General features: G+C 41.1%; 2 protein-coding genes across 2 annotated transcripts; one reads left to right on the plus strand and one right to left on the minus strand.

Moving 5' to 3' along the window:
• Window positions 1–178: 178 nt before the first annotated feature.
• Window positions 179–5603, plus strand: cct5 (chaperonin containing TCP1, subunit 5 (epsilon)). The gene is made up of 11 exons (XM_062520730.1): window positions 179–408; window positions 1085–1145; window positions 1260–1424; window positions 1745–1943; window positions 2218–2410; window positions 2974–3123; window positions 3376–3495; window positions 3677–3862; window positions 4322–4459; window positions 4811–4991; window positions 5328–5603. The coding sequence occupies exons 1-11, from the start codon at window positions 304–306 to the stop codon at window positions 5453–5455; spliced, it is 1626 nt and encodes a 541-aa protein (XP_062376714.1). The 5' UTR covers window positions 179–303; the 3' UTR covers window positions 5456–5603.
• cmbl (carboxymethylenebutenolidase homolog (Pseudomonas)) lies at window positions 5176–7665 on the minus strand. The gene is made up of 6 exons (XM_062520731.1): window positions 7529–7665; window positions 7004–7218; window positions 6824–6931; window positions 6494–6636; window positions 6191–6282; window positions 5176–6070 (listed from the first exon to the last, which is right to left on the minus strand). The coding sequence occupies exons 2-6, from the start codon at window positions 7216–7218 to the stop codon at window positions 5891–5893; spliced, it is 738 nt and encodes a 245-aa protein (XP_062376715.1). The 5' UTR covers window positions 7529–7665; the 3' UTR covers window positions 5176–5890.
• Between the last annotated feature and the right edge of the window lie 6514 nt (window positions 7666–14179).

Raw genomic sequence — 14179 nt, forward strand, 5'->3', positions numbered from 1 at the left:
ACAATTTTAATTCAGTCCAAAGGCTAGGAGCTGTTACGTTAACATATTTATACATTTAAAATATTTATACAATTTATTTACATTACATTTATTTTTTTCATATTACACTATATAAGTCAAGATATTCAGATATAAAGCATAAAATGTCACCGGTCACATTACATGGTTTCGGCCACCCCGCCCCATGATCCTTCCAGAACTCGCCGGCAGATCCGCGAGGCCAGGTCTCTTCTGCAGCATCAACTCACAACACTGAAATAATCATTTTTACAAGTAGTTGGACCTCGTACTTCTCCTGCAAAGATGTCCGCGTTGGGCACTCTCGCATTCGATGAATATGGCCGGCCTTTCATCATTATTAAAGACCAAGACACGAAAACTCGCTTGTCGGGCCTGGATGCGCTGAAGGTAGGCTAAGCACAATGACTGTGTATGTTAGCCAGCGTTGCTAACATCACCATGAATGGGTGTATCGGTTTAGCAAATTTGTTAGCATATTAGCTAACAAGATTAGCCTCCTAGCAAACGCAGTCTACTAAAATAAGAACAATCTAAGCATGAACTTAACGCAATGTTCGTAGTTCTGCAATTAAGCATATCCTGATCAGTGAAGTAGTTGGCATCTTTTCATAATCCTAGGCTAACTCTAGTGTGCGTTAATTAACGTTAGCTTGATGCTGCCGTTTGCCCATGTGCTTAGACAAGAGGATGTAACGTTAGCTAGACACGGGGGGAATCTCAGAAGATAAATGGTTTGGCGAAAGTTGCTAACGTCTGAAGTGGCAGTTGTTTCTGTTTTACGACTACACGGCCTATCATACCCTTTGTTCTTTTTGATTCGCTGCATCTATTGATGTAAATGACTTTGATGAAAAATCACACCACTGCGTAACTTACATTGACATTATAACATACTGATCTAGTGAGTAGGCTGCCGTCGTCACATGAATTATTTACATTTGTGTCATTAAGGGGTTCATTGACAACATTTACGTTGTGCTAATTATGAGTTAATCCACTATATTCTGCGTTATGTTCTTGTAATATTCTAATCAAAATTAAATTTGATTAAATTTCATTGCAGTCTCACATCATGGCTGCTAAGGCAGTAGCCACAACGCTGAGAACATCACTTGGCCCAAATGGTAATAACTTCTGCATTCTATTTTCTGCATTGCATTGCAACTCATTTTCACTCTTTTCGGCCTAGTAAGTTTTTTTTTCATACCTTCTAAATATTATTCATTTCTGGTTTTCAGGACTTGATAAGATGATGGTTGACAGGGACGGAGAGGTAACAGTAACAAACGATGGTGCCACCATCCTCAGTATGATGGATGTTGATCATCAGATTGCCAAACTCATGGTAGAGCTCTCCAAGTCTCAAGATGATGAAATTGGAGATGGAACCACAGGTGTTGTTGGTAAGTTAAAGCAGACACATCTTTCACCCCTTTGTCTCTCTCCAAGCACAGTCTCAAAGAAGTGTGCCCCTGGTGTGGTTGCATCAGATTTTGTCTAGTATTATGTATAATAATTTGTCTTATGTATACAATTCAAGTTTTAGGCCTTCTTAAGAGTTGTTGTACTACTGAAGTAGGCAAATATGCATCGATGTATCAGTCAGTTGCAAAAAGCTGCCTCGAATGGGTTTAAACAAACATCTGATACAGATGTGCAACAGCTGTCAGTGTCATGTAAGGATATTACAGGTCTACATTTTTATGTTTCTACCTTCCTTCAGTACTGGCTGGTGCTCTTCTGGAGGAGGCCGAACAGCTGCTGGATCGTGGCATTCACCCCATTAGGATTGCCGATGGCTACGACCGCGCCGCACAGATTGCCATCGCACAGCTTGACAAGATCAGCGACAGCTTCCCCGTCGACCCCAACAACACAGAGTCCCTCATTCAGACGGCCATGACGACGCTAGGGTCCAAAGTGTGAGTCTGAGCATCCTTAGATTGACCATCAGAATGTCATGTTTGTACATTTAAAGATATTCTCTGTTCTTTAGTAGATTCTGTAAAGAACTCTCCCAATTTGAGAGAAATTGGCAAAAAAGTGGATAGTTTGAGAGAATTCAGGATCACACAAGAAATTAGAATGACTCTGTGCTTTGAATGTCCAGACAGTTCTGCTGTCAGTTATTCATCCCGAGTGAATTACTATGTCACAATTTCAATCCATGTAATTTCTTTTCTGTCTGTCCATCAGGATTAACCGTTGTCACAGACAGATGGCAGAAATTGCTGTCAATGCCATCCTGACGGTGGCAGACATGGGGAGGAAAGACGTCGACTTTGAGCTCATCAAGGTGGAGGGCAAAGTCGGAGGCAAGCTGGAGGACACCCAGCTCATCAAGGGCGTGATTGTGGACAAGGAGTTCAGCCACCCGCAGATGCCCAAGGTATACAGGCTGATTCTTGCTGTTTGAGCTTTGATAATTACAGGTGTATCTGAAAAATAGTAGAATATCATGGAAAAAGCACCCCTCCCTCCTCCCATAATTTATCAAAAAGTGAAACTTTTCTATATAAAAGATTCTTTAAGCACAAAGTGAAATGGGGGGGGGGGGGGGGGGGTGAAACTGTGCTATTGAATCCAGTCATTCAGAGGCCAAGACTTAACTACCAGGATTGTATCTCCTCTATGGAAATATCACTTTGCCTTTTGGCAATCTAAACAGCCACTTAGAGCAATCATTTTCCTGATTGTTCTGACATCAGTTCCACACATTACCCAGCTCTAAACCAGTCAACAAAGGACCATAAGTATTGGTGGAACAGTGCACACTGCACTATTTAGAGCTACAGATGTTCCAGCCAGATGTTATCAGATGTCCAACCATCGACTTGATCGGCAGTTCCTATTTTTTTTAAAAAAGTCTAGAAGTTATGTAGTATTTTTGATTCATGCTCATTGAATGCAATCAGACCACGCACAGTGCTAATGCTTTCTGCCCTTTTCTAGGTCTTAAAGGACACAAAAATCGCCATCCTGACCTGTCCGTTTGAGCCCCCTAAGCCCAAGACCAAGCATAAGCTTGATGTGACCTCTGTGGAGGACTACAAAGCTCTTCAGAAGTACGAGAAGGACAAGTTCAAGGAGATGATCCATCAGGTCAGTGTTGGGAACTTGGATACATTTATAGATGAGACATCATTGATAAGCACATATTTACTGTAAGTTTTGTAGAAATTTGCAAGCATGAATGTGGAATTACTCATCATAGTCAGTGATACATTATGTTCATGTGTGTGTTTTTGCTCTTATGAAGCTTTGTACCAGATATTTTAGAGTGCTATATTCAGTCTTGGTATCTCTGTAATCTAAATAAATACAGTTATTAACTGTGCCTTACTGATTACACAGATCAAGAACACTGGGGCCAATCTTGCCATCTGCCAGTGGGGATTCGATGATGAGGCAAACCACTTGCTGCTGCAGAGTGAGCTCCCGGCCATCCGCTGGGTGGGCGGACCTGAAATTGAGGTTGGTGGGCCAGGGCCAAACATCTAGTATTGTTAGAGCAGGTCGTCCTTAATCAAGTCATAATCATACAGAAATGGCAATATATGCAGCTCTCTTTTTTTGCTATTGCTTTTATTTAATGTTTTGAGTTTTTAATTGTGTAAAATGTTCAATTATTTTAAACTTAAATGTTTCTGTCCAGCTCATCGCCATTGCCACCGGTGGGCGTATCGTGCCACGTTTCTGTGAGCTGACCCCAGAGAAGCTGGGCTCCGCCGGCGTGGTCAAGGAGATCTGCTTTGGTACCACCAAAGATAGGATGCTGGTCATTGAGGAGTGCAAGAACTCCAGAGCTGTTACGATTTTCATCCGTGGAGGAAACAAAATGGTAAGAGGGCCAAGTAATGGTGGATATTGTAGATAAGTGTTCTTCTAATTATGCGGTCGAGGGGGCTGCTGGTCTGTGTAGTCAAAATGATGCTGATGTTTTGTCATTCATCTGATAAGTTGCGCCACAATTGATCATCAAACTGGAATCAAACCATTGTAATCGTATTGGCAATTTGACATTTTAGCATGATTTCACTGAGAACACATTGATTGATGTCTTGTCCCTATATCTACAATAAGTGTATAGCCTAATAATGATTTAATTTATCCATATAGATAGTTTTCTTGGCCTACCCTTAGACTTGGGTGGGTATGCTGGGAAATGTGTGGGTTTGCCCTAGGCCTGACATGACTGGACCTCAGGCCAAAGAAGTTTGAATCAGACTGTTCCAAATTGATGTGGAACCCATGTCATTAGTCTGTCACATACTCATAACCTGTTCTGCTGTGATTGCAGATTATTGAGGAGGCCAAGCGTGCTCTTCACGATGCCCTGTGTGTGATCCGTAACTTGGTCCGGGATAATCGTATCGTGTATGGTGGTGGTGCCTCAGAGATCGCCTGTTCTCTTGCTGTCAACGAGGCAGCTGATAAGGTAAGGCTAACCTGTGCACATTGCACATATGTAGTGAATCAATTTGTTTTTAATTTACATTTGAAATATCTGTTATTGCTGTTGTGTGTGGGGAAATTACTTGTACATCTATATAATATTATATTATATACATATTGCAAAGAGAAAATTGCAGTGTAAATTGTCAAGCTCATAGTGTGTGAATATGTATGATAGATTTGTGTGTGTATGTATGATTGAGTTATGTATTTTGTTACATTTTCAAGAAAATGTTAAGTTACTGACTCTTGTTATAAATGTTGTTTACTGATGATCAGCTCAGGCTCTATGCGATTGACATGTTTCACTGAGCATGCTCATTGTTGTCTGCAGTGCCCCTCTCTGGAGCAGTACGCCATGAGGGCGTTTGCTGATGCTCTTGAGGTCATTCCAATGGCACTGGCTGAGAACAGTGGCCTGAACCCCATCCAGACTATGACTGAAGTCCGAGCCAAACAAGTGAAGGAAAACAACTCCGCGCTCGGCATTGACTGCCTCCACATGTCTACCAATGGTAAGTTTCAGGCAGATTTGTCTTATGCTGTGTGTTGTCCATGAGACTTTCCATTATATCTGAAACACTGTAATTTCCCCTTGGGGATGAATAAAGTATCTATCTATTTATTTCAACTTCTAATATTATTTACTGTTTTGGATCTCCCACACATGCTCAGTTAATGTGAGGGCAAAAAACAAACTTTATGGAATTTGTCAGTTTATTGGCAATATGTAAATTTTTAGTAGCCGTTTGATTTCAATGACATTTAAAGAGCTGCCATGCAGTTTAATATGCATTCTTATTGCTTTAAATGTATAGTTTTTACATGTGCCACCTCATTGTTTTTCTCAGACATGAAGCAGCAGCATGTGATCGAGACACTGATTGGCAAGAAGCAGCAGATCTCCCTGGCAACCCAGGTGGTGAAGATGATCCTGAAGATCGATGACATCAGAAGCCCGGGCGAGTCTGAGGATTGAGCGCTTTCTCACAAAGATGTGTAGTGAATCACCTTGTGCACTTGTATCGGGAGAAATGTGTCCAGTCTTTCAGTATGTTATTTATCCTTTGATACGTTGCTCTTAACAACTGTAGTGGGACCGAAGTCATTAAAGTCTTCATCTGTCACGTTTTGTACGTCTGAATTCTTATTGGTTTCTAACTATCATGCGTACGTTAATGTAATTATCAACTTAATGCCTATTGAACATTGGAATAATTATGATGGACAACATACAATTGCATATGACTACCACTAAAGGTAGAGAAGACACTAAGGATTTGGCATAATATTTAGTCATTTAGACTAGCACTTTAGAACACAGCATTTGGTCCTATGTATGCATCAACTATACATTTGTAATGCATTCAATGCTAACTTGGTCTTGTGGTTAACTTTTACTTGTAGTGCAGTTCTACATGTACTTTTTCAGCCAGTTTAACATGTCTGTTCTAGCCTCCTGAATGAATGGTTTGTCAGCTGGGTTGATGTCCTCTCTCTTGCGATGCACAAATCCATGCGTCTGTCCAGGGAAAATCTTCACCTGGAAATTAACTTTGCACTTCTCTTGCAAGAGTTCCTCTAACACCTTCACCTACACAAACACAATTTTAGACAAGGACATTTGAACCATTGTGAAAAGACTTTTTGTTTTTATATTTTTGTGGAGAGATCAGTCACTTGAAACAATGAAGTAAACACAGACATGCCCTACCTGATCAAGTGGGATGACCGCATCATTCTCAGCGAAAATGAAAAGAGTGGGACTCTTCAACTGGTATCGGTCCTCTCTTTCTCGGACGATTCCTGTTTTAAAGCACCAGAAGTATAGTGACTCCTACGAAGTTCTACTTTCAACTTCAGAACATGATGTTCAGAATCATCTATTCTAGACCACAAACTAAGAATTTACTATAACTAGGACTATGGCGTTGTTGGGGGCCACCCATGTGTATTGCATCGAAGATAAGCTGCAGAAAACTGTCCAGAATATTTCATGCACACATTGTGAACTTGCCATAGACAGATACTCCAGCCCGGATGTCGGGGTACTGCAGAGCCAAGTAATGTGTAGCCACACCTCCCCAGCAGAAGCCTACTGATCCAATCCTGGTTGCTCCACATTTCTCCTTCAGGTATTTCATCACTGCTTCAACTTCTCTGAAGAGGGGAGGGGAGTATAGTGGTCCTTCAGGGGGTCATTGTGTTAAGAACTTCTCTAGGCTAAAGTGAAGTGAGTTGTTTGTAAGAGCTGGTTTTTAAAACTACAAATGTAGTTTCATTCAATCAGAAACAGAGGTATTAAAACATGTCTGTGGAGACATTGCTGTGGAGTACTTCAGCCTACTTGTTGATGTTTGTTGGCTTTTTATCCTCCAGCCATTCCTGAAACTTTGACCAGTCATGAGATGGACTCCAAGGCTCTTTACCCAAAAAGAAGTCTGGGACAATGGCTCTGAAAGAAGCAAGTATCTATCAGTGCAAAGGACATTTAAATGTCAGGAAATAATAATGACTGGAAACTTACATATATCCATTGGTGGAGAGCATGTCAGCCATGTATCTTGTGTTGGGTAGTTGCCATCCAAAGATATCCTGAATCACAATCACCGCCTTGTCTGTGTTGACAGCTGGTTTTACAACATAGGCCTTCACATGCTCAATCTGTATCTCCTGACCCAGTCCCCCGTATTCCATCCGGTCTCCAATGTCGCATGGACATGGCTTTGCTTCGTTTGCCATCTGAGAGAAATGTTTTGGTACAATGAATTAACAATAGTATTTGTTGTAGTTAACTCAAGTTTTTAATATTATTATTATTTCCTTGCTCAAATGGTCATTTGTTTTCCTAGTACAGTTTTCCTCGTAACTCGTAACGTTCGAACGCCCCCTTGCGCCACAATACTTCACCACGTGATCTTTTACATAACTTAGAAGCTTTGAACGTGTGAAACATGCCTAAACAGCTGACATAACTAATTTATCGGCACGTCTTTGGCATGCTACTTCAGATACAACAACGTAGGCTAAACAATGTGCAGCATCTACTAACCTCTCACTTCGACTTAGATGCTGTTTCACTTCTCGATGTAAGCAGTAGCTGCCTCTCGGGTTGGTTACTGGCTGAATGAAAGCGAGGAACATGCCTCTTTTGGACTTCGCTGCTGTAAATCATCAAGGTTGACGCCCCTTTAATGACACATTGAATCATTTCAATATTCAGTCTGTGTTTCAATGCGTCCTGATCCATCGAGGAAGGATATCAAACTTACAATTTGCAATCCTCACGTGAAGCACTCGAAGTCCCCAACAACCAGCAACAGGAGATATCCTTCAAGCGAAATGCACAGAGATTCGAAACCAGGATCTCATATGCGCTTAAATCAATTATGTCCACTTTCAACTGGCACTTGGCTATTTTATTTTCTGTTAATGTGATATAGGAGTGCAGATAAACAAAATAATAAGCATACTACCTACCATTTCCTCACCACTCACTGAAGTGTAGCCAATATAGGCCTACTGCTAATGAAGAAATATGGAGTTGTCCAGAGGTCCAGAGGCAGAAAAGCAGCCCCACACCTCCACATGTCTACCCATGCTTCACTGTTTCCTCCAAACATGACGATATGGATTGTGACCATAATTCAGGCATGCAAACTCCTCACCTTTCGGCGAAATTCGCCGTTTTGAATCAAAAATAGGTGACTTACATGATTCGTGCAGATCCGATGAGAAAATATTTAGAGGGGGGGGGGGGGGTCAAGGTGAATTGAATTTACAACTGAGTTTAAAAATCATGCGCAGACGCTAACGCATCTTGAGGTGTTTCCAGAACGTGTCTGATCAGCAAGGGATGCGTGAATGTAGCCCTTATGCGTTTAATAAACATTAGTGGTAGCTAATTGACAAAGACGCAACGAATAGAACGCGCACGCCAATATAGCCTCCCTGTTGTGAGCGCAGATAGATGCGTCTCAGGTGGAATAGTGATTCTGGACAGATGGAGGAGAGATGCCGAGGCCGGGATTTCACAGGTGGGCTAGTTGAAACTTTCAACTTATATTAGAAAAAGACGCTGAGTGAAGCAACGGGCATAGGTTGTTTTCTTCTAATGTTATGAAAGTCAGCGAAATTAGACAAAAATGTAGACATAACGAGTTCTTTTGATGAAGAATACGTGCAGTTTGAACCATCTAGATCGGCAAAAGGTGAAGCAAATAGGCAGACTTTATCAGTATATCAAAGGCTAATGTGACTGTTGAATTAAATGCTCATAAACTGGTCTGGTTTGTTTTGTCCGGAGACGTAGTTGATTGACATGCTAATGCTGTCTTTAAGCACACTGCGCATAGACCTTACGCAAAGCCTACGCAAAAGATATGCAACTCAAATTATTCGCTATAGTAACGTAGCCAAAAAAAGTTGCGACTGCTTCAGACCACACGTAACGCACGTAACCGTTTGAGTGTGTGTGACTTGCGACAAGTTTCAGTTACACCCGGATCATTACGAGTTCGTAAGCCATGCGTAACGTAAATTTACATTTGATTGTCGAGTTACAGGACCCTGATCAGTAGCCTAGTCTGTGCCTACAGATAGCCTACAGTTTAACATGTAATATGAAGACAGTTCACATAACTTTATTGGTTGGTTAAACACTAGCACAATATAAACCACAAGTAGCCTAGGCTGCATATGAAAACATTTAAAAACAATTTGAAAAAATAAAGCCTATCTACCCTATTTTATATAATAATATTAGGCCTAGTTTGAAATAGTGTGTCTCAAGCAAGTTTATTGATTACCTGGTTTGGTCCAACAAATATTCAGACTTATAGTTTAAAGGGACACTTCACCGATTAGCATTAAGCTTTGTATCTTTAGAAAACCAGTCATGTTTTTTAATGGTCATGCATCATTCCCTCAGTTTGCCTTGAGATGGGAGAAATACGGATTTTAGTGAAACCCATGAATAGGACTTCCTGCTTTCAATGATGTAAAATGATGATTTTTACATCATTGAAAGCATAAAGTCCAACATTGAAATCAGTATTTCTCCCATCTCAAGGCAAACTGAGGGAATAATGCATGACCATTCAAAAACATGACTAGTTTTCTAAAGATACAAAGCTTAATGCTAATCGGTGAAGTGTCCCTGTGTCCATTAGGCCTATGAAATCATCAGAAAAGAAAGCGGGTCCCTCACACTTTGGAAGATTTTTTTCCATTTTTTTTTTCCGTGGGGGGGGGGGGGGGGGGGGGCGGGGTCGGGGTCTGGGGTTCGGAGAAGAGTCTCACCTTTTTCACCCCTGACCAGTTTGCATGCCTGATAATTGTATTTTGGACTCACCTGTCCAGAGAATGGACTTCCAGAAGGCCTCTGAAAGTTGAAGATTGGTTTCTTTCTTGAGAGTAGGGGCTTTTCTCTAGCAATTCTCCCATGAGCATCGTGTCTGCTCCAGTTCTGTCTGCTTGTAAACAGATGTAGATTTAATCCAGATCTGCTAGAGGTGATGTGTTGGTTGGCCTTTACCCAATGTATTACCTTTTTGCTGCATCCTGTTCATACTTTTTATGGACAGCCATTTAAATGTTGCTGTGATGTTGAATTTGCAAATGAACTGTCAGTGGATAAATGGAGCTAGAATCTTTTAGAGAGAATGGTCTGCTTTCCCCAGACTGATGGGCTGTCACTCTTTTCCTTATGTCCACGGATATCTCCTTTCCTTTTGGCATTGTTGACCTGTGGTATGCCTTGCAGTTCCTATACTAAGGAAGTCGGTCTCAGTAGTGCTTTCTTGATTATTTCGGCACCCAAATATGTTTGACATTAATCAACTATTTGACTTCACCAATGCTGCTGGTTCATTTACTTTTGTACATTCATTTCATGTTTCTTAATTGTTTGGTTTCTCACAAAATTCACACTTAGCAGGTCCATGCATTTGAAAAATATACACACCTGCATTTCATATTTAAAAACTGTTGATGATATAAAGAAAGTCATGAGAAAACAACAGATAACTCCAGACTGTTCAAGAGGTTCACATTCAAGCAGCACTGTAATGAATTAACTTAAAATACGGGTTATGTGCATCTATTTTATTTACTCCTCTATTTTGTTAAATTGCTAGAGAGGACAAATGCACTGAGTTAGTTCACACTCTGATTAAGCCACTGATTTAGTTCACACTCTATGCTGATTAAGCTACTGATTTCACACTCTGCTGTTGCCATGTGTGTTGTGCACTGTTTGTTGTGCCCTGCAGTGTCCCTCTCTGGAGCAGTACGCCATGAGGGCGTTTGCTGATGCCCTTGAGGTCATTCCCATGGCACTGGCTGAGAACAGTGGCCTGAACCCCGTCCAGACTGTGACTGAAGTCTGACCCAAACTCGTGAAGGAAAGCTACTCAGCACTGACTGCCTTTACTTGCCTTTACTTGTCGACATTTCAGGTAGTTCCGTCTTTGAATGTGTGTTGTGCATGAAACAGTCCTTTCACTAGCCTATTACTGCTAGTCACAAACAGGTTTTAGTTTTAGCAGGGTTTAGTTGAATCCCTGTGTTCCATGCACAGACGTCTCACCTGCAAACAGATTCCTTCAAATGCGCCGCTGACTGTCAAAATACTGTTTGAAGTTGTAATGCTTGCTGATGGAAATAGTAATATAATTATTTTAATCATTAAAATAAGCAAAACAAATTAGTTAAGTCAAAAGGATCTTTTTAGAGAGTGCAGGTTAGAATCTTAATATCTTTTTAGAGAGTTAGGTACTTCTTAATATAAGATTAATAACACTTGGTTATGTTTTCTTTTTTGCAGTGTTTTTAGGATCACTTTCCATGTGTCTCTATATGTCCACCTGCTTTTTTATCACAGAGCTGATTCAGCACCTTCGATAGCTCAGTTGGTAGAGCGGAGGACTGTAGGTGTAAAACTAGCCATCCTTAGGTCGCTGGTTCGACTCCGGCTCGAAGGAAGCAATCCTTTTCGGTAGGTTTCGTGTTATGTGTGAAGGCCAACACCTGTAAAAAGCACCTTTCCCTGACCGGGAATCGAACCCGGGCCGCGGCGGTGAGAGCGCCGAATCCTAACCACTAGACCACCAGGGAGTTATGCACATAGCAGAGTACATTAGTGCATGTTACATCTTGCTCTGTGCAAGGAGGCTACGGGAGATCGCTTCACAGCAAAAACATTTTTTATAATGACATCTAACCAAGAGCCATTAATCTTATATCAAGATAAATAAAAAAATCTAGTTGATATTATTTTCAGTACCAAGACACTTTCACTCTCGTCAAATCATCTTAATTTACAGTAATGAGAGTTTAACTTATTTTTGGTGTCTCATCATGAAAACAAGCACATTTGGCTGCCAGAACATTAAAAGATGTTAGTTACGCCCAAAACACACCCATGGCTGATTAAGAAACAGAAGAACAAACCTTTTGAACAATGCGCTCAACGTCTGTTTCTGATCGCCAAGATAGGGCCCTGAAGATTGAACACTTCTTGCAATGATCTGTGAATCACCTTACAGTATGTGCACTTGTATCAGGAGAAATGTGTCCAGTCTTTCAGTATGTTTGCCCTTTGATACATTGTTCTGAACAGCTGTAGTGGGACCGAAATCATTTTTTATTTGTTTCTAACCTCCATGCATAATTTATGTAATGAATAACAATACAATAATAGGCATGATGGACTACATACAATTCCATATGAATACTCGAGCCTCCTGAATGAATGGTTTGTCAGCTGGGTTGATGTCCTCTCTCTTGCAATGCACAAATCCATGTGTCTGTCCAGGGAAAATCTTCACTTGGAAATTAACTTTGCACTTGTCTTGCAAGTTTTCAGCACCTTCACCTACATGTATACAATTGTAGACAAGGACATTTGAGCCATTGTAAGAAGACTTTTTGTTTATTTTTATCAAGATGTCAGTCAATTGAAACAATGATATATTGGGCAGGAATAGGACATCACTCTCAAAATGTCAACAGCTGGTCTACTTAGGTTTTGAGACTGTTTAAGAATAGGTGCAACATGGTGATAAACATGCCTTCACCTTCTTTGAAACATGTGGCTGGCTTCAAATTCAGAATTCACATATATTTCCCAATAAAGCAATGGTTTCCTTGTTTTGTTTCCACATTAAGTATGTAGTCTTTGCACCATTCTCAACTTTATTTTAATTTAACATAGTTTTGGAAACTGGGTAAATATGTCAGCTATCAGTGACAGAATGTGATGTCCTACCCACTCTGAGTTGGACATGTCCAAACTTGTTCAAATATCAATATATTGTGACTGTGGGAATGATGTCCAGAGCTATTCACACAGACAAAAATGATACAAAGTTTCATGTCACGTGTGGGCTTACACACCCTGCTCACCATCCATTCCACTCACATATACCTACCTGCCATGTTTAGGAGGGTACCTTGTGCTTGGAGAAACATCTGGACATCTCATTGTTTAATTTTCACAGTTTGAACTGTTGCTGATTTCAAAAAGAACAATTGTAACAGTGCCTTTATTATCATTTTAAAACACTGCTACACACACAAAAAAATCTGCATTCATGATGGCATATGCTTCAATGGAAAAAACTAGCAGTGTTCAGAAAGTGCCGCGCAACCCAAAGTGTGCAAGGTGCAGAAATCATGGGTTCGTGGTGCCGCTGAAAGGACATTCAGGTAAATGCCAGTTTTTTTCATGCAAGTGCTGGAAATGCTCCCTTATAACCGAGAGGACGAAGATAATGGCAACACAGCGACGACTCAAGAAAAGTCAAAGAGATGAGATTGCGATCAAGGAAACTTTGGCGGTTGTAGCCAATCAAGCTAGCACTGCTACAGTTAATGGCGATGTGCTGGATAGAGACAAATTGACCCATGAAACGTTACAGGAGGCTTCGAACGCCAGCCTCAGGTCAGACGGTGCCACTCGCATGCCAGCAGGAGATCCTGAAGACAGCAAAACGTTCGTGGAATTGGAGGTAGCTCCTCATGCTTCAAAGGACCATTTTACCAGGCAGACTACTGGTGGTGCAATTGATGTTGGAGTGAGGGAAGGCCGACCTCCTGGTCCAGTTTATGGAGCGCGGGATATCCTCACAATGAATAGAAGTAAGTGGTGATTAGCATTCTAGCCAGGAACTAATAATGTTAGCCTCTGCATACTTTGTTAATCCAGATGTGCGCCATCAGAGCGATTGGTTTTGATCAACGTAGGCTACTGTTGCAACCCTTGCAGTTGCATGACTGCATGTTGCAAATACTAGCAAGTAGAAAACTAACATTCCCGCCGTGGAGGCGTGGACTGAAGAGGCTACATGAAGTTACCAAATATGAGTTTGCATATAATTATGTCGTTAATTTCATTGGGGAATTAAATTACCTTCACCGACTATGTTGAAACCCCCCTTTTCATGTGCACCTTTCCTCTTCTAGACTGCGGTGAAACGGTGGAAGAGAGGGTCCAAAATAATGTCTACATGGGCGAAAGGATGGCCGTACCCCTACATGTATATTCTTACCCAAACGGATATGCAGGTCCTGCCATTTTAGTCAACCTTCAGCCACATGTGTCATTCAAGGACCCATTCACCTTTCGCCAACCTCAGTCTGGCTTGGCTTATGCAGATCCCATCTCACCTCAGGCAAGTTTTCAGTTTTCAGCTAGTCATTT

The sequence above is a fragment of the Sardina pilchardus genome, chromosome 19 (assembly GCF_963854185.1).
Source record: "Sardina pilchardus chromosome 19, fSarPil1.1, whole genome shotgun sequence".
Lineage (NCBI taxonomy): Eukaryota > Metazoa > Chordata > Actinopteri > Clupeiformes > Clupeidae > Sardina > Sardina pilchardus.

What these genes read in the sequence shown, in the direction of transcription:
- cct5 (XM_062520730.1), top strand. Translation starts at nt 304, where the DNA reads ATGTCCGCGTTGGGCACTCTCGCATTCGATGAATATGGCCGGCCTTTC. An exon ending in ACGACGCTAGGGTCCAAAGT is followed by an intron (nt 1,944 to 2,217) that starts GTGAGTCTGAGC and finishes TCTGTCCATCAG; the next exon opens with GATTAACCGTTGTCACAGAC. An exon ending in TCAACGAGGCAGCTGATAAG is followed by an intron (nt 4,460 to 4,810) that starts GTAAGGCTAACC and finishes TGTTGTCTGCAG; the next exon opens with TGCCCCTCTCTGGAGCAGTA.
- cmbl (XM_062520731.1), bottom strand. Translation starts at nt 7,218, where the DNA reads ATGGCAAACGAAGCAAAGCCATGTCCATGCGACATTGGAGACCGGATG. An exon ending in CTCTCCACCAATGGATATAT is followed by an intron (nt 6,932 to 7,003) that starts GTAAGTTTCCAG and finishes TGCTTCTTTCAG; the next exon opens with AGCCATTGTCCCAGACTTCT. An exon ending in GGCTGGAGTATCTGTCTATG is followed by an intron (nt 6,283 to 6,493) that starts GCAAGTTCACAA and finishes GCTTTAAAACAG; the next exon opens with GAATCGTCCGAGAAAGAGAG.